This window comes from Anopheles bellator, chromosome 1 (genome assembly GCF_943735745.2).
Source record: "Anopheles bellator chromosome 1, idAnoBellAS_SP24_06.2, whole genome shotgun sequence".
NCBI lineage: Eukaryota > Metazoa > Arthropoda > Insecta > Diptera > Culicidae > Anopheles > Anopheles bellator.
The window spans coordinates 55,927,806-55,954,276 of NC_071285.1; the positions used below are offsets into that span (position 1 = coordinate 55,927,806).

General features: G+C 53.2%; 2 protein-coding genes across 2 annotated transcripts in view; one reads left to right on the forward strand and one right to left on the reverse strand.

The window, feature by feature from the left end:
* Window positions 1-257: 257 nt before the first annotated feature.
* LOC131205324 (uncharacterized) lies at window positions 258-924 on the reverse strand. Its single transcript, XM_058197386.1, has 3 exons — window positions 848-924; window positions 476-765; window positions 258-414 (listed from the first exon to the last, which is right to left on the reverse strand). The coding sequence occupies exons 1-3, from the start codon at window positions 918-920 to the stop codon at window positions 301-303; spliced, it is 477 nt and encodes a 158-aa protein (XP_058053369.1). The 5' UTR covers window positions 921-924; the 3' UTR covers window positions 258-300.
* A 15,213-nt stretch (window positions 925-16,137) lies between these two features.
* LOC131215916 (uncharacterized) overlaps window positions 16,138-26,471 on the forward strand; it is a 21,838-nt gene continuing 11,504 nt past the window's right edge. Inside the window, exons 1-8 of the mRNA XM_058210311.1 lie at window positions 16,138-18,138; window positions 18,609-19,166; window positions 23,312-23,710; window positions 23,826-24,082; window positions 24,150-24,222; window positions 24,298-24,333; window positions 24,653-24,785; window positions 24,851-25,010. Coding sequence (XP_058066294.1) covers window positions 16,206-18,138; window positions 18,609-19,166; window positions 23,312-23,710; window positions 23,826-24,082; window positions 24,150-24,222; window positions 24,298-24,333; window positions 24,653-24,785; window positions 24,851-25,010 — 3,549 coding nt within the window. The 5' untranslated portion in view covers window positions 16,138-16,205. The remainder of the gene's footprint in view (window positions 18,139-18,608; window positions 19,167-23,311; window positions 23,711-23,825; window positions 24,083-24,149; window positions 24,223-24,297; window positions 24,334-24,652; window positions 24,786-24,850; window positions 25,011-26,471) is intronic.

The window sequence follows — 26,471 nt, forward strand, 5'->3', positions numbered from 1 at the left end:
GGCTACTCTTGTTGACAGAACGTGTCCACGGGTTTGACTTTGGTGACATTATCATGGTAAAAATTCAGAATCAGTATTGTGGAGGTATTTTAGAAGTGGTTGTACTTTATTCATTTCCAGCAACTCACCGAATATCTGCAGAGTCTGTTCAACAGGACTGCCCTGCCACTGATGCGGAGATTCGAGCGGCCGACGGAGAACCCATTGGCGGAGTGGATCTAGCTACCCGGCGCCTTAGTCCGGCCGGGTGGGGGATGTTTAAGATTTAGGTGTTAGGATTCATCTTGGTGTGAAGACGGCTTAAGACAACACGCCGTAATTTCGTTCCACGTGGGGCAGTATGTGGCGCAGATTGTGCAGCGAATGATTCAGCTGCCGATTGATTACTGTCCGCAGAACGGCTCCGATTGTGTTCTGTAATGGGGGACCAAACTACGTTACGTTAAATACCAATCCTTATCTGACGGTAACTCACCTGAAAGAGGAAAGATGGTTGGCGAAAGAAGATCTTCACACCGAGTCCACTACCCGGTTCCGACGCACACGGATGGTCACCGGTGCTGGCTCCTGTAGCAAACTGGTCCGATTTTCCGAGAACCTTCGGTGCGCAAAAAGGGCCGCTTCCGGTGTCATTCGCACGGATGCCACCGCGGCAGAAGTGGAACTCGACCCGTAGCTGAAAGATCGGATCCTTCCCGACAGATTCCAGCGCTATGTAGCCCATCGGACGGTGCTCTACCACACGCAGCAGGATGATGGTGGGATCTAATGGTGGGAGTGTAAAAATCAAGAATCAATCAGCACCAGCACCTGCCTTCTATCGGCTGAATAAAAACCGACACCGTACCGATCACCGTTTTATACTGTTTCCCCACACCGAGCCGCCGGTGGTCACTGGCCACGAATGTAACGAATTTCATCCACTCCACCCGGCGGCGAGAGAATGGTAAAGAAAATGTAATCCGAATTGCTCGCCGAAGAGTAAAACAGCCGCATTTTCACCTCGAGTCCTTCTGACTCGGCCCCAATACCTTGCTTACGGATTCGACGTGCGCCACAAAGTCGTACAGCGTGGTCCGGTTAATGTTTCGATAAAATTGAAACTGTTTCACCGCGTACGTGTCCGAGACGCCCGGCACGTGGTGGTAATGAAGCGATACCAGTACCGAAACGAGAAGAAAGTACCTCCGGAAGGCCATGTCGGAATCACACCAAAGTCCCTTCTTTTCAACTACTAAAACGTAGCGTACAAAGCACACTCTGTTTAGGCCTCTATGCCCGCTACTGGCCGGAGTGATGTTCCGGTACTGGAAGCCCGGCGCATCGAGGGCAGAGGAAGCTCGTGCATAGAAAAGGGAAGCCTTTCAAAGGCAAGGCTGGTGGCAATCGATTTTTGCTTTGCGTTAAAACATGCCCTGGCCATGGTTTCCTTCAGGGGGCATCCTTTATTATTGTTTTATCAAACCGAATTAAACTGACGCCTTGAACGGCGTTTAAGAACATTTCTTCGCAAACCTATGGCTGCGGGGATATTGTCTCCGGCTGAAGTCCAAGCCATCGATAATATGCGAGTGAACCCCTTTTAATTATGCTTTAACGAGTTTTGGCCGTCCTATGGGTAAACAAATTTCCTGGTCCTGGTCCCATCAGCCACAGTCTAGTCCCATGAATGCAATTGGTAATTGGGTATGCTCTGAAGAAATCATTAGGAAGGCTCAGGAAGGCCCTAATGTCTGACGGTAAATGGGCGGCAATTCTAGCTTTGTGCGCCACTCTGCTTCGAACGCCTGGCGTCACGAAATCGCATCTGCAGGAAGTTGCATCACCTGGCGCCTGGCGGACAGATGACAAAATCAGTGATTCACCGTTGGCTAACCGGTGTAACGGTTGTTTAAATGCACACGAAGATGGCTCACCGGCCAGGAGGATGATCCAGGAGGGCCAGGTTTCCTTCCATTTCTTCGATCGCTCAAGCGTGCAGCGCAGAGGAACCAATGCAGCCCGCAAGGCAGCAGGGGTGCAGCAGCCGCCTTCTTGCGTCGTTTCTTTTCTTGCGCCGCATTAAATCGCATCCTTGTTTTGCGTTTGCGCCGAAAGAAAAAGGGATCGCCGGAGCGATTCGGCTACGACGCCATACGTAGTTACCACCTTTCCGCAGCCGGTCTCAGATGCGTCACGCGTGCAAAAGGGCTTCGACCCTTCGAATGTCTTACGGCAACTTCCCTTCACAATAAAACGGCAAATGCATCCTTGCCGTACCGGTTAGAGGGTTCCGTGCCGAGATCTTTTGTTGTTCAGGATTCTTAGCTACGCTCTGTGTATTACTCGGAGAGCGGCGTATTCAATTGTGTCCCTTCCGATGGCAAATAAACTTTATTGCTTCGCTTTCGGTGGAATTTGTTAGGAAAAGCTGAAACGGAAATACAGAATGGGGTTCCTCATCAGTAGGTCGTTGGCTCGAAGTTAAATTACTAACATATCGGAATTCATGTTGCAGCGCAATGATTATCACTAAAACTTCGTGAGATCGAACATGTAAGAAAAAAATCGGATTATAAAATAGACAGCCTCTAGGCGACGTCGTAACAGCATTTCTATACGCGTACATATTAATTTTCGATAGGGGAAACATTTTCCCATGAACCGGACCCAAATCCCGAACCGACCGAATTCCCGTGTCCCTGCCCCGTCTTTCCTGTAACTGAAGGACCCCTTTTCTAATGCGCAACCACCGCCATACACCGCGGGGCGAACCGGAATAACGACTGTCTCTTCCCAGGATCTTTGACCGCGGCGGCGACGACGCGTCCCTTTACGCAACTCTCACCGGGGAAAATCTCACGAAGACGCTCGACGACGATCCTGGACAGCGGTGACACGGTGTGGCCGCTCACCTGGCCCAATCCCACCTAACCCAGTGGACACACAAATACCATCGCGTGTTCGTAAGACAGCGTGGCGCGGCATAAGAACGTAACGGCGGACACAAAAGCGTCGGAACGAAACGGGGAAATTAAAATAGGGTCACCGCTGTCGTCGGTGTTGGTGCTGGGATTTTTTTCCCATGCTGGTATCTTTTCAATCCGATTCGGAAGCCAGGGTACCCTACGAAGGAGGGCTTTACGAAGAATATTTAAGGGCTCGGCGTAGGCACGGTGGCCGTTCAGAACGTTTTCGACTACCGTGGAAGAAAGTTCTACCGTCGACGTAGCCTTAAGTGAGGCAGGTCTCGTTGGCTCAAGCCGTGGGACAGCGCCCGAGATGGGCAACCGTCCCCGGCAGTTTGAGTAGCTTGATCGGACGAAACAGTGACCCGGAGCGCAGCCCAAGAAGTTTGTGAGTTGGTGCACTTTGAAAAGTTGTGAAAGTGGAACGCGTTCACGTGCTAAGAAAATGTGTACTAAATCAGACTCGGAAGATCTGGTGATCTCTGCAATTGACCGCCGAACTATGATCAACTTGGGCAGCGGCTTGCATTACCAACGTCTGCCAGTTCTCCGCCAACGTTGTTGGTGGAGAATGAGGAGAAAGTAAGAACCGGAAGTGTGGCTTAAAAGCCGGATGACGACAGCAGAAAGAATTAGGTATGTCTCACGGACGGACATTTTACTGAACTTTAAATCCTCTATGTAGAAGTTGAAGACGATTCGCAAAAAGGAACATTATTTGTTGTGTTCTTTTCAAAAGGTTTTCTGTGAAGCATTCAAACAGTTCAAACCACGAAAGGGCCCGTTAGTTGTGAAACGGTCTCAAAAAAGCAAACCCGGAAATAACTTTAAATTTTAATGTATCCAATCTCGGCATTTTCATTTATTTTTACAGATCCCACCCGTGGCCTTGGCTTTGCTGCAAAAAGCAATTGTTGCTCACCATGCTCGACCGTACTAAACCCACGACTGATGGCAGCTTTGTGGGTAGCAAAAAACCCAAAAAATGACCTCAAATACGTAATAGGCTCACAATGCCGGCTATGAGCATCATCGGTAGTTAACACAGTTTTTAAAAACAAGGCGCATCGATCCGCGAAACGATGCCAGTGTAATGAGCAGGGCACGCACTCTAGCCTGTCGTGCAACCCAGCAAGTCCCGGACCTCCATCGCACCATCGCCCCATCGGCCGTAAAAAGCAGATCCAGAATGATTGCATCCAAAAAGATTGTTTCACTCGTAAACCCTCAAAACGCACTAGCTAGTTCATTAACGGATCAGTATTTAACGTCCAGATGATCGTTTCGATTGTTGACAAACTCCATTGCCTTCTGTTTAAGTTGTTACCCCATTTTTTTCGTTGTTGTTTCGTTATTTCGTTATTCCGAGTGCCTTGTACTTCTTACAAACCCACTAAATTTATCAAACGGAGCATAATATCTGAAGTGTGTCTACCAAGTTTGTTTTGTTTTGTTCGTTTCTTTGTTTCATTTAACCCGTTTCTTGTTTTTGTTTCACCACCACTCTTGTATTCATTCCATTTGTTCATCGTTGGCTGTTGATAGTTGTTGTTTCATTATCATGTTCATGTTTACCGTTCTGTTTCCATTGTTGCATGTGGCACGTTTGTTTGTTCTTGTTAAGACTTCGGTTTGTTAGTTTGGCGTCCCGTGCAAATTGCTTCTTCAATTTTCAACTCTCCGTTGCCGGTGAAAATGATTGAACAACTAATTTGCTTCCGTTACATACTGTTTGCTCAACTACTTAAGCGTCCCAGTAAAAGTTATTGATCTGTTTTTGTTAGTAAATCTGTGCCATTTAAGTTTGCTGTTTCTCTTTTCCTATTTCCCGATGTTCCCGTTTGTTACAGCTATGATTCCCCAATGTTATCGAAGCCCGGCATAGTTCAGCACGTTACCTAAATACGTTTCGTTTACGTTTCTGTTACTGTTTTGTTTTCCCCGTTTTGTTGTTATCGAAACTACAGAAAGTACAGGTTGACTTGTTGCAGTTCGTTTGAACGGTGTCGTGTTTCTGGTTATTGTTTCCCGTTTGCTGTTGTTGTAGTGTCCGTTTCTTGTTTCTCGTTTCCTGTTATCACTTCATGCTGTTTATGTTTTACTATTGATTTTTAGTTTGGTTCACACTTTGTTAGGCTGGTAGAACCACGCGGATAACTATGCTCCGAGCTCCGAGTTATTTTATTTTGTTTTTCACCCAATTTTCTGTTTCTGTTTCCATCCTTTTTTGTACACCCTTTTGGCATTCACATCGGGGCCACCCCAAACAACATTATTCGAAACGATAACGGGACTAAACAAATGAAGACTTTTCCACATAAAATAGCACCAAAAGCAACACCGCAAACCGCAAACATTCCACTGCCAGTGCATTCCGGAGCCATTGTTGACTAGTTTCATAAGAACGAACAGTTAAGTGATCGTAGCGTTATTAAAAAGCTCGTTACCTTGTTATACAATAATGTTGCCTAGTTTGTAAGTGACCGCCATCGCATCTCAGGGAAAACCGGAACATGGATGAGAAAATATATGCTCGTGCGGTGTTAGCAGAAGGGGAAGAGAAAATTCACTAACCTACGGAGGGAACGGTTTGCCTCGGATTCGGATTTAAACCGGAAGGTTAGTCTAACACGTTGTTCCGCGCCACAAATCACCACTTACTGGTGTTCGTCTTTGTTATGTTTGCTTTGGTGTCAGCAATGACTGAAATGTTAACGGAAAAATGATTTGTAAAAATCTTTTCTAATTGAATTTGACTCATTTAATTATCTTGCTATGCGATTCGAGCATAAGCGTAATTCAAAAATCATTTTTACTAGACATAATACTTTTCCCTAAAACTTATCGTACGGCCAGGCCAGATTATTGGTGGCATATACTATCAAGCTTAGGTTTAATTTTCACTTCTCTCAGCTTAATCTACGCATTGGGTGTGTAATGTTTCTCTATCGATTCATGGTCAATAAAACTACATAAAAACACTACGCCAAAACTCTACTCGCTTTATAACCTTGTAAGATCGTAGGTAAAAAAACGTCGGTTGGCATTTGGAGACCCGTAACATCGTTTCCCATCGCCGGGTCAACTGTTTGCTCGCGAGCTGTGTACAAACAAATAAAGTAAACCGAATGACTCCGTTATAAGGCGCTCTAATGTCCCGTCCCGTCGTCGTGTATCGGTGACCCGGTGACTTCCCGCTGCCGGTGCCGGTACTAAGCCTTCCCGGATCTGTTTGTCCAGGAGGTGACAAGTCCGGCGGAAAGGTGGTCCCCTTCAACACCAAAACTTTGCCGACGACACAGTGCGTTGCGGTCAGACTTTCGAACTGCGCAAACGCACCAAATGACACTACATCGTCGCCGTCGCCGTCGTCGCTGTTCAGTCCAGCATTCCGACGCGATCTGAAAGTAGTCTGCCAAACCGAGCCTTCCGAGGGTGAGAGATGTAGAGCAGTGCGTGAAACATCCGCCACGAGCCCGACTGTGATCCGTTGTTAATCCACTGTGGCCGCAAACCTTTCCGCGGGACAGCTTATGGCCGGTTCCGGCAAAACCGGCAGTGTATTAATCGTTTGTTATACGAAACAGTGTGCCTCTTATCGATGTCTACGTGTCGGTGTGTGTGTCCACTAAAGAAAATCGTTATTGCCGCCAGACAGACAGACGCGTAATCCTATGCCTCCAGCAGCAGCGAAACAGCTGATACGGCAGAAGCTTCAAAAAACGCGAGAAAGAAAATCGATTCCGCGCCGAGGAACGGCGCCATTGCGACGCCAAAGAAGCGTTCCCAATGGCCAATAAACGACGTGCGAACGACGGTTCTGAGCCTAAAACCAACGGCTGTGTGGTAAGTTTGACAAAAACGGAAGATTAAAAGTGCGTAGCGTTCGCGGCACCGTGCTGTGTATCGGAGTTGCATACATTTAGGCGCATCAAAATTCAAATCTAGTTGAGTATCGAGCTGTTTGGTTTAACACGTGTAAGGTTTGTGGCAACAGATTGTAAACCGTTGAGGCAACGCCACTGGCTCCATTTCGGTACAATACCATTTCTTTTCCGCAAGGTTTAATATAGTTTGCTCATTTTTGTAAGTTTGATTCGTTTTCTAAAACAAATTCGATTATTCCAATCTAACATTTAAATTAGACCCAAACGGGAATCCGAATTGCTTACTCCTTCAAGTGTGGCCTCTGTTGGTATGCAAAATGGAGCATAAAACCGACGGAACATTCGTTGAAACCAATATCGACCACAATCCATCATCCGGGGGAACGCGTCACATTTTGCGATTACTGTTGGCCAATCTCCAGCCCGAGCGCGAACAGGGGGAATCAGCGCCGTCCGTGCAACATGACGCCCATTTTGCCTTTGGGTTTAGGTTTATCTCGGACGGATAGCCGGATTTTTTTATGCTTCCGCGTGTCAGTCTCGGTGGTACCGCAGCCGAAAGATGATGAAATTCTTTCGTAACCTTAAGCCTAAACCTCGTTCTCCAATGGATCGTGGTGAAGCAACGTCCTCTCCGGGCCAGGTTGGAGCCTTTTTTCGACGATGCTCTTCGCGCATCGGTCGGATATCGCAACGGAAGTTCCGCCCCAGGGGGCAGATCGCGGCCGGAAGGTGCGTATGCACCGTGTGGGTGATAGAAGAAAATAAAAAAACGGCCAGATAACCGTTGCACGTTGTAGTGTTGCAGGAATGACTCCCGTCGGTGCGTCGGATTCTCGGAAATGCTGCCAAGGTAAGGTAGTCCACGGTAGTGTTTTCTGCCTAGGCCGTGTTCAATTCAATCTCCGCCTCCATGCAAGCTTTCCGATCGGTTTCCTCACTATCGATGCCCGGGGTTCCGGTCGAAAGATCGGTCACATTTTACCTGCTAACCATGCGTGACGCAATGTCGTCGTCGTGCAGTCACCCCTGCCCTAGTTTCGAGACTTTTTACCCGAATCGGGAGTGCCCAAGAAAGTGGGGGGATGAGATATCGCCAAGCTGCTGGCCAAGGAAAATGGAACGAAGCGAGACAGGCCGTAGGGTTGGCGGCCCTACCGAGCACACGCCCTACTCGCCGCCGTAGGGCGACTCCGTTCGGCAACGGATACTTTTGTTCCGCCGCCGATATCGCCGGAGAAGAGCATTTCATTGAAAATGTGGCCTTCGGTCGGGTGCGGTCCGCAGTGGGTTTTGGGACCCCAACCAGCGAACGACAACCTCCGCCGGTGCCGGAGAGATCCACGGCGGCGAGCGAAGAAAGTGTCCGACGATCGGTAGAGTATGAAGCTCAAGTGTCCGTCGCCGCTGTGCCTTTCGACCGAGCCGACAGACGACGGTTACGGTAGACCCCTGGCGCTCGATTGTACCTGCCTGCGCGTGGCCACACGGCTGACGAAGCAGCCCAAAAGTGAAGTGTACACCGGTGCCGGTGAGACCGCCCATCGGTCGCGCAATGGCCACCGACCGGTTTCGGTGTGGAAACGAATTGGCAACACCGTTCGGCACAATCTCGGCGGCAGTGTGGCTACGGCGGCGTACGGCGATGAGGCGGATACCGACCAGGACCATCGTCACCGCGAGGTTTATCGTGCCTTCGATCACGACCATCCTAGTCCTCCCCCGTCGTACTGGGGCATCGCCGCTGCTAGTGCTACCGCTGGGGCATCGCTGTCCGGCGATAGTTCTCCCAGCTCGGCAGCCGCGGCACCTTTCGACGACAGGGCGCGTCCCAGAGATGAGATGAGAGCTTTCTCCGTGGCCGTGGTTGCGGGCTCGAGGTCTGCCACGATCGACCGCGGGCGGCCATTCTATCGGTCGTACCATCAGTACGTTTACACGCCGCACCACACGCCGGGCGGTGGAAAGTATGTGATCGAGCGAAAGCACAAAGTGAAGAAACGTGAACTTCTCCAAAGCTGCCGCCGAACACGGGAGGAGTACGTGGTGCAAAGTCCGGGAGGAGGTAAGAGAAATGGTTCCGGGTCCGATGGTACCCGGGTGTGATTAGTTAGAGCAAGACGTGGGAATGTGTTCGCGGAAATTTGCATCAATTTCGATTGATTAGATTGACATCATTTCGGCTCCGTGTTAGGCAGGCCGCATCCAGGCAACATAAATTGGCCTAAAATATTACTCACCAAGATTGCCTCAGTGCAATCAAACGACCTGTTAGCTCATGCTGGCTGTTTAAGGCTCGTTTGTGAGATATAACATTTGGATTCGTTAAAGGATTCCATCATGCCGGGAGTGCTGCTAGGCAGCTCTAGAAAAACGTTACCAGATCGTAGCATGAGGCCAGTAAAACGACGATACACGAAACAGCTTCATCACCGTTCGGAATACACTCTCCGATCGGCGGTATCGATCTCGTTGTTGACCATTATTTGTACACAACCCGTTTATTTCAATAGAACATGCAATAAATTTACCATGTCGCGTTCCGGGACCTCGATGTCGAGCGCTCGAGTTTTACGTGTCCCCAATAGTGGAAGAAGCAAACACAATGGTCACTCCCCGGTGCACGCAGTTCAGCACAAAAACACGAGCCCTAAACTAAAACCAAAACTGTAAAAAAGGGGCCCCGCGCGCCGAGACTGCTTGCATGCTTGAGTTGAAAAGCCCCGGCCAAGCCTTTTCCGGTCGAGCCGATTTCCCGATCCGCCCGATGGTCCCAGTGGCCGATCAATCGGTATCAATCGCCTGGTGGTGGTTGGAAAACTTTGCAGAGGCCCAAACTGTTGCTAACTTTGAGAGCTCGTGTATTAGCACTAATCGCATGACTCTGCCAATTGGCTGGCCTAATCCCATAAATGTGCCATTTTGAAACGCACAAAATTATCAGCAAACCTTCGAAGTGTTCGTAGCGAATACAAACTATTCACATACCGAAGACAGCGGGCGGCAGGTGCGCTTTTAACCTTTTTTTTGTGTTGTTATTTCAACTCCCACCCCTCCCAACTGTGTCACCGTGATCAGTGTCCACCGGCAGACAAGGGGGCAGCAGGGTGGTCCATTGTCACGGATGGGAACAAACGTGGTGTACACTCCCAACATCCGGAGGGGTCAGAGAGAGGGGCCAGCGCGCGATGCGATGTCAAATCGATTATCAATGCGCCTGGGCCTGGGCCGGCCCGGGGAGCACCCAAAAGACCGCTTGCTTCTAAAACGAATCCTCCCAAAGCCCCCACCACGATTCACGCGCACGATCGCGCATCGGTAAGCGCCCAGCAACGGCTCATTGTCCACCGATGGGGTGCCGCTGCTGATGCGTAACGCAGAAAAATAGTGTCACAATACCGAGACCCTTTTCGACCGACTCCGGTCTGGGGCGGGGGGCAGCGCGCACGCAGCCGCGTTATCATTTTCATCCACCTCCGGCCTGGCACCTAATCGCTGTACCGTACGCAGCCATCTTCGAATGCATTCGATCGGCCGATGGCAGAGTAATCCGAGTGCGAGATCGTGCGCTGGGCACTGAATCGTCAAATTTTACAATTTAGTGCATCACTGCGGCCCAGATCGGCGCACTGAATTCCCGACGACGACAAATTAACAACCGCTCCAACAACGGGTATCGGTGGCTGCTCATTCATCCGCGTCCGGGGAGCATAAACCGTGACGCGGTTGATTGCGTCGTGTGCACCGTGCGGGTGCGGGGCGTATAGAGCCAACGAGGATTGATCTGGATTCAATGTGTGCGGATTGTGCTGAAGCCAGCATTGAAGTCAGAGTCTAGTGTCCAACCAAAACAGTATGCCGTCACCCCGTAGCTCACGGGAATGCCGCTTCAATTGGGATGATCCACCACAGTGGTGGGTGCCGACGAACCACTTAAAGCAATTAAATCGTTAATGGCCTTCGCCGGCATGGAAAATAGCGTGGTGCCATCTGCTGCTAACCTCCCATTCCGTCCTTGGGTCGAAGGTTGATCCGTCCGCCGGCCCTTCCGGTTCCGAAGTCGCGCGCGAATCGAGCCGCGCCCATTAGCCGTGCTTCTTTCTCCCTCTCTCGCACTCCGATGAGCCGCTCCGGTTAGTGTTGATCAAAAATGTATGATCAAGTCCGATCATGAAGCCGCGAACCGCGAAATCAATGGGAGCGAACGGAACGGCCGCGCGTACTGTGGTGTGGCCAGCGCATGCATACGCTTAATTTGACGCACACTTGTGGCCTGTGGGGCCTCTCTTTCGCGCGCCACCTCAACGCCATAGTGTCACGCGGCCCGTTTGTGTAGGTTCGTTTAATTAACATCTAACACAGAAATCTCATCTCGTTAGGGCATCCCTCTCTCGGCGGGTCGCTCGGATTACCGTTTTGCCAGCAACCCGTCTCTCTCTCTGTTGACGTTGACGAGCTGACGAGGCTGTGTGTTTACTGGCGAACCGTTGTGTGTGGAGACTTATGTTTGCGTTCCCCTTTTAATGTCCTACAATGACGAAAAAACGGTGCGATTAGTGCGTGCCATGACAAAGAGGGACAGAGACAGAGACTCGGTATGGTGCGGCTACAATGAGAGTTCTGGTGGCCATCCGCCACTCCCCCCACCCGCACACACACATACACAGACAGTGACCGGAGAGCATAGGCCGTGCGCGGCGGGCGCATTGCAGCCAGATGATGACGGAGGGACGGTATGTAGCACTCGGGGCACAACACAAACGGCAGCATTGAACAGCATTCGGTGCGCACCAACGACACCACCACCGGCAGAGTGTGGCGGCGGGTGGCAGAGCCGATTGTGGTCGTCGTGGCGCGCACTGTGCCGCCGTGAACGACCAGAAACCAGTCGCGCACAGTATCGCGTTACAGCTTGAACGATAAAGTTCAACCAACTAACCCGACCCGACCGACCGACCGACCGACCGGCCGTGTCCACGAGAGAGAGTCCGCGTTTTCGTCAGAGTCGCGTGTTCTGGTCCGGAGTCAGTCTCGTGAAGTAACATCACGTTAACCCCGCGCGTTCGGACGCTGCGGCGCTCTAATCACGGCGCGATCGACCTCACACCGAGACCTATCATCTCACCAACGAGTCCGTGTGCGCGATCACCAGCCGGTCCATAAAACCGTGAGCGGTTGGCACAATCTCGGTCTGTCAAACTGCCAGCCAAAACTGGAAGCGCGCCCTCGCCGTTCCATAAAATACCGGAAGTGGTGCCAATTCTACACAAACGAACACAGGGCGAATCGGAATTTCAACCCAGCGCAGGCAACAGGTGCTACGAAAAGGTGATATTGAAATCCGCGTTGAATGTTTCGGGTGCCGTCGTCCGCGTCGAGGGATTGTTAGAATTTTTCTTACACGCTTATACTCGATTATCGGCCAATTAAATCGTGTTGCATTCCGGGGTCCCGGCCAGTCTGCTTTCCCCATTTGCGAAAGCCAAAGGGTACGGTGGTGCCAACGAATCGCTGGCGCCGCAACGGAAGAAGGCTAAAAAATACAGAGAAGGCAAAAAGAAAGCATCAGCAAAGTGGAATAATTTATAGGAAATTTGCATATACCACAGCAGCAGCAGCAGCAGCAGCAGCAGTATTCGGTTCGTTGGGGACACCTTCAGCCGGTTTTTTCGAACTTTTTACACGGTGGACACTGTGACTGTGACGAGAAACTTGAACGGCCGGCTGACAGCGTGTTGTGCGCGCGTCGCATACTAAGAGAGTTTCAAAAACCATCCAACAAACGAGGACGATGTGTACTCTGATCGGGGAGTATCGCACAAAGTGCATACAGTGTGTGCAGTGTCGTGTCGAGAGGTTCATGAAATCATAGTTGGTTGAAGATGCTGCTGGCTGCTAATCTTTCCGCTTCCCCGGAATCGTCGTTCAAATCCACGGCGCGAATCAGCTGTGAATTAAACGGTTCCGCGCCCGCGCGAGAGAGAAAGAACGAGAAAGAGACGAATAACAAAAACAACGAATCACGAAACTGTTGTGTGCGTTGGGGGCATCGTGGATCCCTCTTTCCGGCGACGATCCGTCGCCATTCTTATGCATCCATTATCGTGTGATTAGTTCTACGTTGGAGCGTTCGCGTTTTCACGTCTGTGTATATGTGTATGTGCGCGGGAGCCATGACCAATATTAGCCACGTATTTGAACGACACCCAGTGTGTGCCGTTTGTTTAGCGTTAGAGTTTAGCCACCACATGTCTGCCCCTGTGATCAGAGGAGGCACCGGATAGAGCCTCGCCGAGATCCACGGGTGATGTCATTCGCCGGACAGTGATAAACACAAAAACCGTGCGGATCTAACAGGGAGCCTTGAACATTGTTTAGTGATCAGCAGCGTGCGGATTACGATCTTGGAAGTGAGAACCACATTCGCGTACCGTGCGCCATTATCGCCGGGCCGGGATGTTTATTGTCGTTCCGATAGTAAATTAAGCCTTCGTGCGGAGCGTGCTTTCTTGATGATGCACTAGGGCAAACGAGGCTTAAGATGATGGCAGAGCGTGAAAGGTTCGTGGACACTGCGTCCGTCGAGACTGCAAATACCCTGACGCCCTGATTCCTCTCATTAACGAGAGTATGTTAAGTAGTAGAACCGTCTACGATCGTAACGTTCCCGTCAGCGCCTAAATGTAGACTACCCCGCAAAGCGCACTCCACAGAAGACACTTTCGGTGCCGCGTTCTTTTCGTGCTCGATGGCGCGCATAACACTGCTACTGCTTTTATGGATCCACAACCAACGCCACTCGTCCTCTCTGTTCCGTTTCAGATATTGCTGCCGATATCCCGGATAATAGTGCCGAACGGACGAAAGATTTGAACACAACCTCCTCCTCATCAGGTAAGTGGTTAGAACTACGAGTGGAATTTGGGGCGGTTTCACTGAAGTGGAATTTTGATGGAAACCAGAGCAATAATAATCCCACTGACCCGGGGCTGGGTTTCAATACTACGCTCCACTTGGAGTGTGATTTCCATAGAATGGGCCTGGGATCGATTGGGTCAAGAGCCTACACCACGGGGGGATCCCATCTGATTAACCACACATATGGGCGAGGCCCCGGTCGTCCTGGCCATGCCGTGTGTGCGTTACTATTTCTTATTCCGATTCCGGCGCACGGCACGCTTTTAGATATCTATACTTGTCACGCCGACCGGTTGGAGTGAGCTGCTGACTGGCTGGCCGGCCGCTACTCGTGAGCCACCAATAAACCCCTCTTTACTACTGTGTGTTAGGACCGGGTGGGCCCGTGTAAATCCTTATCAGTCGCGTTCAGATAACGCGTCCAGAGAAATGAGTAAAATTAAACAGTGCCACTCTTCAAACACAGACACACACCCCTTCAGGGCCACCGATCCCGGGTCCCGGGTTCGGAACGTCGTCGTCGTCCCGTCCTCGACGTCGACAGCCTTCGGTGCTGTTTAGTTGAATTTTGAACGTTTCGGAACGCTCACGGACACGCAGACACGCAGACCCGTCGGTCGTGATGAATACGTGCGGCCACGTGCACCCCGACACCCGATTCCGGACCGGGCCGGGCCACGTTTAATCAAGTGCCGGGCACAGCGAAACCATCGTAAACAGCAGCGCAGCTGTTTCGCGAAATTCCTCGCGAAAATCTTCCCTCGAAGAGCCCTCGACGCGAGCAGCGTGCGGTGCGTGCGGTGTATTTTGGACCCACTGGTGGCGCTATGCTCCGCCGTGGAGCTCAAGAGCCGGTCGGGAACGCGAACCGAGCACAGTTTTCCCGTCGCTCCGTTGTGGAGTAGAACCGAAATCTATGCTCCACGCACGGCACACAGGGCAGTCGCACAGTTGTTGGTCGTTTGAAGCGCGCGGCGCGAAGTTCTAAACCCTTCACCGGAAAGGCCAATTTCCCCGCAAACACCGTGACACAGGTTGGCCGCACTGTTCCGTTACCGTAGCCAGATCGCGCGCTGATATCTGTCGCAGTACGCCCAACGCGGCGGGGTTTGGCTGATAACCGAGAAACAAACAATTGGTGATTCGGTTCGTCAGTGTGTGAGTGTGTTTAGTTCCTTTTGTGGGTGGCATAAAAGATTGCCGCTTGTGCCGTGGCCGGAAGCCGCGAGAAGCTCGAGTGTCCAGCGTTTAAGTCCGCCGGCCTCCGATTTGTTTGCCAATCACGTGTCGTCCCGGTTCGGTTCGGTTCGGTTTGGGGGAAGCCCGTTAGATACGTCCGTCTGGATGCAGATTGTGGCCGCTTAGATCTATTTCAATCAACCGTCCCCAACTGCTTGACGCACACCAAAAACCTCACAGACTTGCGGCGAAAGAGTGTTTGGGACGCCCTTTTCGGGATGCCGCGGAAAGTGTAAAAGGTCTTGGGGTCTCGGCGGGCTCCGTAGTGGCCGTAGTTGGTGATGTTGGCAGCGCACCTAATCGTACCGTCACGACAGGGTGTCCTCTCGTGCGTGTTGGTGGCCACGGCGAGTATGTCACCGATAGTAGCGGCGCGGCATTAGAGAGCGCGGCGTAGCACATAGCGCCATTCCGATCGTGTGTTGGTGTCCGCGGATAAAATAATTCCTCGCTCTCTGGCGGCCACCGATACGGCCACACTGCGATGCGGTGCAGCTCATGTATCGGTGGCGATCAGCGTCGCAATCGCAGTCTGTCGAGTGGCGACCCTGAATCCGCATCGCCAGCGGGACCAGTGGCAGCAACAGCAGCAGCTGATCAGTCAGCAGAAAGGACGATGGCAATGGAACAGGCGGTGACGAGCGGTTCCCCCGACAGCCGGCCACCGTCGGTTACGATCGAGGAGCTCGATGATGACGTCTTCGTGTCGCTATCGGACGGCGGCGTAACACCGGATCCACCGGAGCGGGTCCCACTTAACGGCGACGACGACGAGTTCACTTATCTGCTCGCAGCGCCAACAGCGCACGGGCCACTCGAGGTAATACGCGAGGAAGAGTGTAGCGCCGACGAGGGCGAAGATGATGGCGGCAGCCGCAGTAGTCCACTGAACGAAAATTCGCCCACGGCAGCTCCCCGGACCAAACGCAGCCCGGTGAAGGTCCTGTGCGATCTGCTAGTCTATCGGCGGCGCTCGGGACGTCGGAAGTCGCATCCGATACCGCAACCAAGGCGCCACATCCAGGAGCGCCAGGAGCCGACGACCTGCGTGCTGGTGGGCGCCAAGGAATGCGACATTGCGACGGCGTACGGGGCCGTCTGCACCACCGACACCGTCGACTGTGAGCAGCTGGAGGCGGAACTGGTCAACCTCGGCTCCGGGTCCAACTCGAGCAGTCTGGACGATCTGAGCGATGTGGACGACACGGCGGCGATGACGACCTCTCAGGAAGATGAGCAGGAGCCGGTCCAAAATAGCTGCCGAGGCGAAGAGTCAGATCAACAACAGGACCGCAGCGCGACAGCAGCTTGTGACGACGGAGTGTCGGCGGTCCAAAATACTCACCGTGAGAACCACCAGCAGCGAGAGGATGTTGACGGCGGTGGCGCTCGTGACGACAGCGCCGGGGAGAGCCATTCTCTGGCCGTGAGGACGGACGATGAGAAAATGCGTGCAAAGACACGGCGGCGGCTGCTCGAGCAGCGCGACCGAGCGGACCCGGGTCTTAGTCTTAGCTCGGGAGCAGCCGTCGACGGCCATCGCGACGGCCATCGTGTTGTGTCGGCAGAGGAAGAGGATGTGCCCCAGCCCAAGCTGACCGCCGTCTCCTCAGTCCTCAGTGGTGGTGGTGCTTCCTCAGGTGTTCCGCGTCGGTCGGAGTCCGAATCCTTGGTGAATCATTCCGAGCCGCGGCCGGTCGAGCAAATCATGTCCATCGTCGACGGCGACACGGTGACGACCAACGCCGCCGCCGCCGCCGCTCTGGTGGTGAATACAAGTGACAGTAGACGGTTGGCCCCGGTGGAATCACCTCCACCATCGCCACCGCCACCGCCAGTAGCGAAGGCGATCCCGTTACCGCCGCGCAGCAGCAGTGAGGTGACTAATCGGGGACATCCGAAGATCGAACCGTTACCACCGCCACCACCGTTGCCCGGACGTCCGGGGGCCACCCCCTTGCCGCTGTTACCGCTGACCGTCGAGGCACTGTCGACGACGGCTTCGGGCAATGGCGATGGTCAAATTCCTGGTGGCGATCATTCTAGTCAAGCTGATCCTGCAGATGCTGATCCGAGTGGTGCGCAAGATAGTGTCGATGCAGTAGTACCCATCGAAACGGTGCCCAGTGCGGACCAGAGCGTTCTGCTCAAGTACATCCACGGCACAGAAGAAGATACCGCAGTCCGGCCGGCCGCCGAACGGAAGAGGTCCAGTTCGAAGAAAAAATCGTCGTCATCGCTAACCCAACCGGACGACTCGGGGGCCAGCGGCTCCGGGAAGCGCAGTAAACCGGCGGTCGTCCCTCGCAGTGGTCCGGGCAACGACGACGTAGACCGTGGACCAAAAATAGAACACATCAACGGTGGTGCTGCCGGTGCTGTTGCTGCTACTGCTGCTGGTAGTGGTCAGTACCAGCGCGTGAACGGTGGTGGTTATGAAGCAACTGCACCACCACCGCCTATCGCTACCCCCGTGGCCCCCGTCTCGACGGTGGGCGTAGGCGAGTTTCGTGCGACAATGACGGGTAAGCTGGACGGTCCCGATCGCGATCTGCGCTCCGAGCTGTGCCGCACTAAGGACGCCGAACTGTTGGCCGAGTTCCGCAAGCTGGAACAGGAGACGGCACGGTACGAGCAGGAGCTGCAGAAGATATCGGTCCAGCAGCGCGAGGAGCGTGTGCTGACCGAAAACCGGACCTACGTCGTGTCGAAGCAGCACGACTTTGTGGTCAACTCGGAGTGGACTAACAATGGCACATCCGGGAGGATGCGAAACGGTACCTCGACGAAGATTCCCGCTCCACAGCCGAGTCGGGGTGATCCGAGAGGCCAACAGCCAGCACCGGCGGCAATACCTGGTCCTCCACCGGCACTGCCCACAGCAGCAGCCGCAGCAGCAGTTCAGGATCAGGAAGAGCAGGAGTACTGCACGAAGAAGGTGAAGGAGCGCGTCCAGGAGCTGATGGCGTCCGAGGCGGCTCGCGCTGCCGCTGGACCCGTGGTCCGACGGAATGGGGCCACCGCAACGGTGAGTGCCCCGTCGACCCCGACCGCTAGCCGCCGGAAGCACATCGAGGCCGAGTTTCGCCAGTTCCGGGAGCTCCGTGCCCAAGAGCAGCAGCAGCTGAAAGCCGGCCATGTTGTTGGTGAGTCTGCGTCGTTGGTAGAACCTCACATTGGATCTACCGAGCCTCCGGAGCCTTTGCCGTCCAGGCGCTGGATGGCCGTAGTGGTTCCGTATGTTGCGTTCGGAGTCGCCGCGTGGATCGCGATCCGCTTCTTATCGTCCCTTTGCAGACAATAACCAAGCCCTACGCCACGCCCTCTTGTGTGTCCTTTTTCCGCCCCAAATTTCCGTTTTTAATGTGTCCTCTTCGAGACAGGGACAGTACATGGTACACTTTCGGGCACCGAAAGTCTATACCTGGGTCAAGTATTACCAAGAAGTTGTAGAAACTAATATCGAATAAATCCGCACACGAAACACGTTCCAGCTTTGTTTTTGTAGTCGTCTAATGAGGGGCCCCCCCCCACCCACCTAATGAGGGAAGTAACCCCCGACTCGAGGAGCTCTCTTTGAACTGAACCACCCTGTTTTCCGTTTTCGGCCAAGCAGGAGCCTGTCAGGTGCCATCGAAAATCCCACTCCCCGTCGTGGGGTCATCCCCGGTCGGTGGGAAAAGCGCTCCTAGTGGCCTCGACGATCAGCAGAGCGGCGAGGATGCGGTCCGGGTGAACGTGGCCGCACTGATCGCGACGCACCAGGAGAAGCAGGCTAGCCAGGCACCCCCGTTGGGCCAGCTCCGGAATCGGGTACCCTTGGTCGCCCCTCCTGAGACGGCCTGTCAGCCACCGGGTTCCGCACCGCCCGCAGTGACCGATGCGTCCGACGAAGTCGTGGTTAGTGTCAGCGACAAGTGTCAACAGTTTGAGCGACGGATCCGCCAGAACTCGATCGGGCAGCAGTGTCCGGGCGATGGCTGGGCAGGAGGACCTGAGCCGCAGGCGGGGCCAACGCCACCGCCACCGCAGGCAACACCGAAACGGGCGCTGAAGGGTACGCACGAGCGGCAGATGAGTGGTAATGCGTGTGGTGCCGACTGCTCCGAGGCCGATTTGCTGCATGAAATCGATCACGCCCTAGTGCTTGCTAAAGACTTCCTGTTCACGCGCGGTATGTTCGCCCCCGACCACGCTCTGTGTGTGTTAGCAAGTGTCCTGAACCTTCCGGCTGGACCTTCCGTGTCTGGTCCTCGAAATGACCCGTTTGCGAGTTTTGTCTGTGTCGTGTGTCTCCCGTTTCTGAGTTTTCCGTCTTCGCTTTTGCTGCATGCCCGCCCGTCCCTCTATAACGCCAACGCTTGCGTGTGTCCCTCTAACGACCCCATAAAACCCCCCTCAGTACTTCAGTTCCCAGGACCTATCGTCCCAGGTCGGTCCGTTACGTAGCGCACTCAGTCAGATTTGGGCATGTGCGGTTTCCATTTTTCCCGCCCCGTGGGCCGCGATCGTGGGCGCGGGGGAAGCTGGGGAAGACGGAGGCGGAGCAGCACCGGTGATGTGCGGTGACATTTATTTATATCGCACCTACGCCGCCGTCTCTCACTCTCACTGTGATTGACTCCACTTGTTTTTTTTTTGTTTGCTTCGTCCTCTGCAAGTCGATCGAAAGTGCGCCAGTGAATCATCGCTTGGCTCCGGCTGACGGACGGACTTGGCGCGGTGTCAATGTTTACGGTGGCCAATTTCATGAAGGGAGGCGGGCGCCTTCTGGCCCTTGCTGCGCGCGCACACGACACTTGTTGTCTTAGGATCAGGATCGTGCGTGCGTACGGCGGATCGCGTCATTGACTCACAGCGGGGGCGTGGGGGTGGGTTGTGGCCACCCTCCTACACACTACCCTACTTTTCCGGGCTTCCCCTCTGCCCGATCGACGGCACGGCGGCGGCGGCGGCCGCCGAGTGTGGAAAACTGCTTTATTATTTTTAGCCCTTGATCGCCGCGCTCACGCAAGCGAAGAGAAGAAGGCGACTAAGAGAGAGCGAGAGAGAGAGAGAGAGAGAGCGTCAAGAGAGATTCGGGAGAGACCTACCCATTGGGTGTCTCAGTAGGGCCTTCCGCACGATCCAGTGGCGGTTTAGTTCCCTTATCTCGAATCAACTAATTGTGTCAATTATATAGGGTTATTGGTCACCTGTAGCAATCATGGTTGGATCAGCTGAGGTTTGTCTATCACAAATTATCGAACCGCTCAAAATCAACGAAAGCAACCCAAAGACTTCAGAGTCCTCAAAGACACCTAACGCGGCGTGATAGTAAACAAGTCTCGAGAGCGCCAACCGGAAAGTGCGCGCGCGCGCACGATCTGTATTTTGGCTTCCGTCCCGATCCGATCGCTGCGCGGTCGGGTGTGTTCGAGATGCCAATCCCTACTGCGCATGGTTGGTGCCCGTCCAACCCCAAGTCCAACCCCGGTGGCAGGCAGAAGAGCAGAATCTTTCGCGTCCACTCGCGCGCGATCAGTTCTTGGCGTGGTGGCATCGCAAAACGACGCGATCGCGCTCGCTGTACTGTCCGCCGCGTGAGTGAGTCCTCAGATCGTGTGTGCGCGCGTGTGTGTGTGGTCATCACGAAGGACGAGCTTAGTGAGGGCAATGGGCCGTCGTCGGTTGGATTTTTTTTGAAAAACCCCCAACAGTGAGCCCGCCTTAAGATATGGACCCTGGGCGGAAGTGAGCGGATCGTGTGAGAGAGAGAGGGAGAATCGCAGAGCTGCTCCTCTGTCATCCCCGTTACAAGCGAAGCTAGTCCCAGACACGCGCCCGAATATGGGTCAGGGTTAGTAAGAGATTTTCCCCTTCTGGGCTGGCCGCCCCTGTCACCCGGTGTCTAGCGGTGCGGCGCGATTTATCTTCTCACTCACTAACTCAATCCGAGAACCCGAAGTGTTCTCCTGGCTGGCTGGCTGGCTGGGGGGTGTTGTGAATGAACACCCGCGGCCGTTCCGTTTAATTACTCCCTTGTAAACATTGCACCATAAATAACGCGTCCGTCGATTGGCGCGCGAGAAGTGGCGCCAGTCCGTAATCCCGCCACAATCCAGCAGTAACCTGTTAGTAATCAACCCGTGCGCCCATCGCGCTATCGATATGCTTCCAGAGACGGGATCAGCCATTAGAATGGGGCCAAAGTTCAAGGCCAAAACCGCCAACATAGGTAAGTGGTGTCGGAGGTGGGTGTCGCCGAGATTTGATGTGCCCCAATCGTCCACATCGGGATTTAATAGCTGTTCGGATACATCAGGCGAGGGCGTTGGCGTTCCCAATTCGCAAGAGCGCGCGCGCGCGTCAGGAATGTCCATCGAAGACTCTAATGATGTAATTGTTTACTGCAAACTGCACAGCTAGGCGTTCAATTCAGGGCAATATGCTAGCAAACCATCTCCAGATGTTGGCGCACACGCGCTCGTCTCATGATCGATGGCGGAGCGACCGGGTCCTGCACGTGGGGGTTTAAAATTTTCTTCAAACGCACGACCAAACCGCTGACGGTGCGTGGCGATGACCGAAGTGTTAAAAGAATCATTTCAAAGCAATTTTGAAAAGCAGATCCTCGTGTCGCTAGAGGATCAATCAATGTTGGAAATGAGTGTCGCGAGTCCGGATCCCACCTTTGATGGGACCAGCCCACCTCAAATTCATTCATGAAAACCCCCGATCATTACGAATCCGCTCGGGTGGAGGGTGTTCGGTTGTAACCGGACCTATCGAGAGCATCACCCGTGACGGTTGTTCTAAAAATGTTACCAATCCAAACCGGCCCAGAAAGCAGAATGGACCCAACAAAACGGATCGTTCAATGAACAACCGATCACGTTAATGTATCGGAAAAGTATGGAGAAAGACCGACCCTGCAGCAGCAGCGCAACGATCAGTGGTCAGCTTGACGAGCGAGAAAGGGGACGAATTTATAAATAAGTTTTGTGTAAAAACAGAGCTCTAATTTTGTAATCCCCAGCACGGCACACTCCGGCTAGCCGCACGGCGCAGCGGTGTAACTACTCAACCCCAACTGGCTGGCCGTTGGAAGCGGGCAAAAGCACGTGGGCAGACGTCGTAGGAGTAGAACGACTGACCTGAGTGAGTCAGTCTGGACCCATGTGTCCGTCGTATGCTGGGGAGGTCCTCCTTGGTACTCACATTAGACCACCGAGCTATCCAAGGCCCTGCCGGATGATGCCGTTTTTTTATTCCTCCAGATGATCGCGTGTTACAATCATTGATCACGCTCTCATTGTGCCTTAAGGCCATTGCACGGCGCGTATCGTGTGCTTGCGGCGGTGTTCTATTTTAAGGCCCATTACGCTAACAGAGCGTACAATTTCTCGAATGCTTTTAAAAACGGCCGAAAACGCGAAAAACATTACGCGCGTATCGAGGGAGCGTTATCTTGGCGTTACTTAGCCCCGACGATGCCGCGGATGCCGGGGACCGGGAAGGGATGTCCTGGTGACGTGCGTGGCGAATGGGCGCCAAATGTTGTGCGTGGATTAATCGAGAACAGAGATCAGCAGAGCAATGTACGGCCATTGGGAAATGAGGGATGTTTGGTGAAAAAAGGACCGGATGTTAGTCGGTGAAAGTAGTAGGCCGCCATAGCAACCACCGCACGAACCATCGTATAACCAACAGTTCGAATGGGTGCTCAGTGTTAATGAGTGTTCGGTACAACGCAGTTGATTTGTGGGGCAAACCTGGACTTCGAAGCTGTCGGTTGTTGGTTGGTCCAGTCGGACATAAATTCGAACCCAGAGCAAAAGCAATACGGTGACTGGTGTCTTTGGCACGACAACGGCTTTTCGTGGCCTCTTTTGGCCAGAAATAAAGTACATGGGTTCAGTCCGTCATTGCTGTTCCGACGGCACCACGAAACATCACAATTACTCCCCAGCATATTAAGTCTACTTTGATTCGAATATTCGAAGGAGGAAACTTTTTCACATCGCCTAAAGAACTGTAAAGTGAACAGAAAAGGGAAGTGGTTGTATTTCAAGTAAAGGACAGGGTAAAGGGTTTATCTTGGTTTATCACTTATTTGTACACTTTCCATTGCATGAAACTTTTCCTTCATCGGCCGAGTGATTCTTTGCTATGGTTTTGAGTTCAAGGACACCAACACATACTGTAAATTTAAACCCATTTTCCAATCGTGCGTTTCCTTGTTACCGAAGCATGCTGTCGGATATCCATTCGCCGGAACCATTCCATACCCTGCCTTCTAATGCTGCTCTCTCTCTCTCTCTCCCTGTTACCCGCCAGGCGTTTGGTCTCCGTTCAACCGGTCCACCGAGGTGCTGACGAAGGAGGAACTTGCGGAACGATCGGCCGCCGCCAGCAGCGGCAAGCCACCGTCCGAACCCCTGCAGCCCGTCTGGGTACCACGGAGTGCCCCGCCCTCCCCGGCCAGCGAGCGGCGCGAGTTCCGACCGATCGGCTTCGAGTCGCCGACCCCGTCCCGGCGAACCGTCGGCACACCGTCACCTGCCTCGGTGGCCGCCCCCTGGACGCAGCCCGGCTACACTCCGCCGGTGGAACCGACGATCCAACCGACCGGCGTCACCACCGCGCCACCCCAGCAAGTGCGCTTCCCGCCGCTACCACGTGGCACTTCCGGTGGGGCATCGGAACCGACCATCAATTCGCTGCTCAAATCGAAAGGTAAGTGCTGACCCACGTGTGTTTGTGTGTGTTTTTATGTGGGGATGCACCGAAACGGAGGGAACCTCACTTTGGCACTTTGGCCCAACTAACCCCGCGATGGTTTCGAACCCAGATGGTAAGACTGCCTCGGTAACATGCACTGACACCAACACAGCGGCGGTCACCACCAGCAGCAGCACGGTGGCCAAGGCCTTCTACCAGCAGCAGAGTGGTGCCACCACCGTTCGAAGTGCCAGCAGCCCAGCGATCCCACTACCTGCCCCTGACAGGATGCAGTCCACCACCAGCCACCACCAGGTGGTCCACCAGCCCAAAGTGGACGGAATCGGTCCGACGACCCGGGAGGGTATGCCACTGACGCTGCGATCGGTAAGTCGCAGTCAACTTCCTGGACTGGAGTAGTCTTACTGGAATGCTAAACTTCTCCGTGTTTTAGGAAATAGACGAAGGCAACCGCGACAAGTGGTACAAGCAGATGTATCAAACGCTCCACAAGGCGCACGACGATGGTAAGATAGGGGGTTAAGCTCCCCAAAACCGTGTCACTCTGTCTCATTCTTCCCATCTTTCTTTCCCCCTTGCAGACGATTATGTGACCGTGCGGTACAAAACACGTAAAGGTGATGATGATGTTGCTAGCGTCCCTTCTTACTATCTCGGGCTTGGGCACCCCACTGCCCGACATTCCTCTGCACCAAAACACCTAATAACTGCGTGTGATAAGAACACCGCAAGGCTTTTTTTATCGAACCGGCCTCGAGGAACCCGTATCCGATCACCATCTGTGGTCTTTATCACACCCATACTAGCGTTATCAGGAGGCACACAGGGGTTTTAATGGGTTTGCACCCGCGTTGTTGTTTGTGGTGGTGGATCCGAGAGGTTCCTTTCCCGGGAGGAAGATTTTAACATAGACCCTATATTGTACGCTTAACACAGGTTATCCGTACAAGTCACCGGGCGGTTACCAGTCGGAACCGGAGCCGAACTACGATTCGGACTACACGATCAAGTACAGCACCCTCGACCGCAGGCGAACTCCGATCGGGTTGAGCCCTACGAGTTACAACAAGTACGTATCGCCCGGTGTCGGCCCGGTCCCAGATCCTCTATACAGGTCCACTTACGATTCCCCAGATTCAACACCTTGCAACCAAACCCCGGCGGAAGTCAACAGGCCTCAGTCCAGCAGCCACCGGTTCGTGCCCGGAACGTCGTACCGTACCGGAACCAGCCGGGCCGGATAGAGAACTACACACCGGGACGATCGTCCATCTCGGACAAGGAATCGAAAGAGGTAAGCCGACTGCCGTTGGTGTTCTGCCCTTAAGGCTCACCGCTGCTGCTCACGATAGGAGGCTGTGAATAGAGTTTGCGCCACGTGGGCGGCGTGATCGTCAGGAGTCAGGAGTCGGATCAGGAGCGTGGTGTGACTGATAACGGAGTGTTTCTCTATTTTTTTCTCTCTCTCTCTCTGTGACACTCACGGTCCCTTCCTTGCCACGGTCACACGCATGGCCGGGGGTTGCACCACAATCAAACATACACACCGCGAATCACTCCCCTAACCTGCCAGTGGTGGGATGAAGTGATGGACATTTTCAACGGGGTACGGCCTTTTGCATTTCCTTCAAGTCTGCTTTTCTGCTCTCCCGTGTGTTCCGGCGCGTAACGCTACCTCTTGGGCTGCCTCCAGAGGCCAGTCATGTTACCGCCTCTCGCGTAACGCTTGTGTAGTAGTAGCAGTCGACTGCTTAATTGCTTGAGTGACCTAACACCTAACACTCGGGGCTTTTAGCAAACCCGACCGATGGAACAGTTCGAACGGATGCGATCTTTCCCCGACAGCTCGAGACATCCCATATTTTGCGCGTGAAACTAACCCGGGCCAAAGATCGGCCAAATTCGATCGACGAGCGAAAAAAACCATAGTAACCATGGCGACTCTATTCGTTGTATCGTACTCTTCCTCCGTCAACTTGGATGCCAGGCCTTTGGGCAACTTTAGACGCGAGAACCGAATTAGTAGCCCAGCACCCTTTTTAGTGTATCGTAGTGTTTACTCCGTCTCACTTTGCATTCACACAACACACTCTGGTCGCATCACTATCTGCCACCTGGCGAACTGAGTATTCTTCCTTTGTAAAGTGTAAATAACACACGAAAAGTCTGTGTTCCTAGCGAAGCTGCACAAACTCGAAAGTATTGGGTTTGCAAATTAATTAGTTCGGTGTTTATTCGACATTTGTGATTACAACAACAAACCTCGAGTCCGTATCGATAGAACTTCTTATCTTTAGGAGCGATCCACTCAGAGACCATTTCTTCAATACTTTCATAAGAAGTGAACTGTTGTGTCGGAGTCGAGTTTTGTCATTTTGAAACATAAGCTTCTGATGTTTTTTATCCAATTCTGGTTGTTACTGGTTGTTACACCACACCTTTCATATCCCACCATATGCACAGCATACCCATTGCGCAGTGAGTGTTTCGCTTTGGTTGCGATGGATCTGGTTCACCAGGCTGCATCTAGGCCTTTTTGGGTTTAGAATTCTTGTAATAACTCCATTTTCATCACCACTGATGATTCGATACAAGAATCTCTCTTTTCGGCCGTGCAAGCAGCAATGAAAAAGTACTCTCCGCAAAAACGCTTTATCAGGAACAAAACTTGACAAAACGTTAAAATGCTCAAAACAGGTGTTGTTTACTGTTGTGTGCCTACGCAGCCACCCGGTCACGCTGCCCGAGTGCTGCA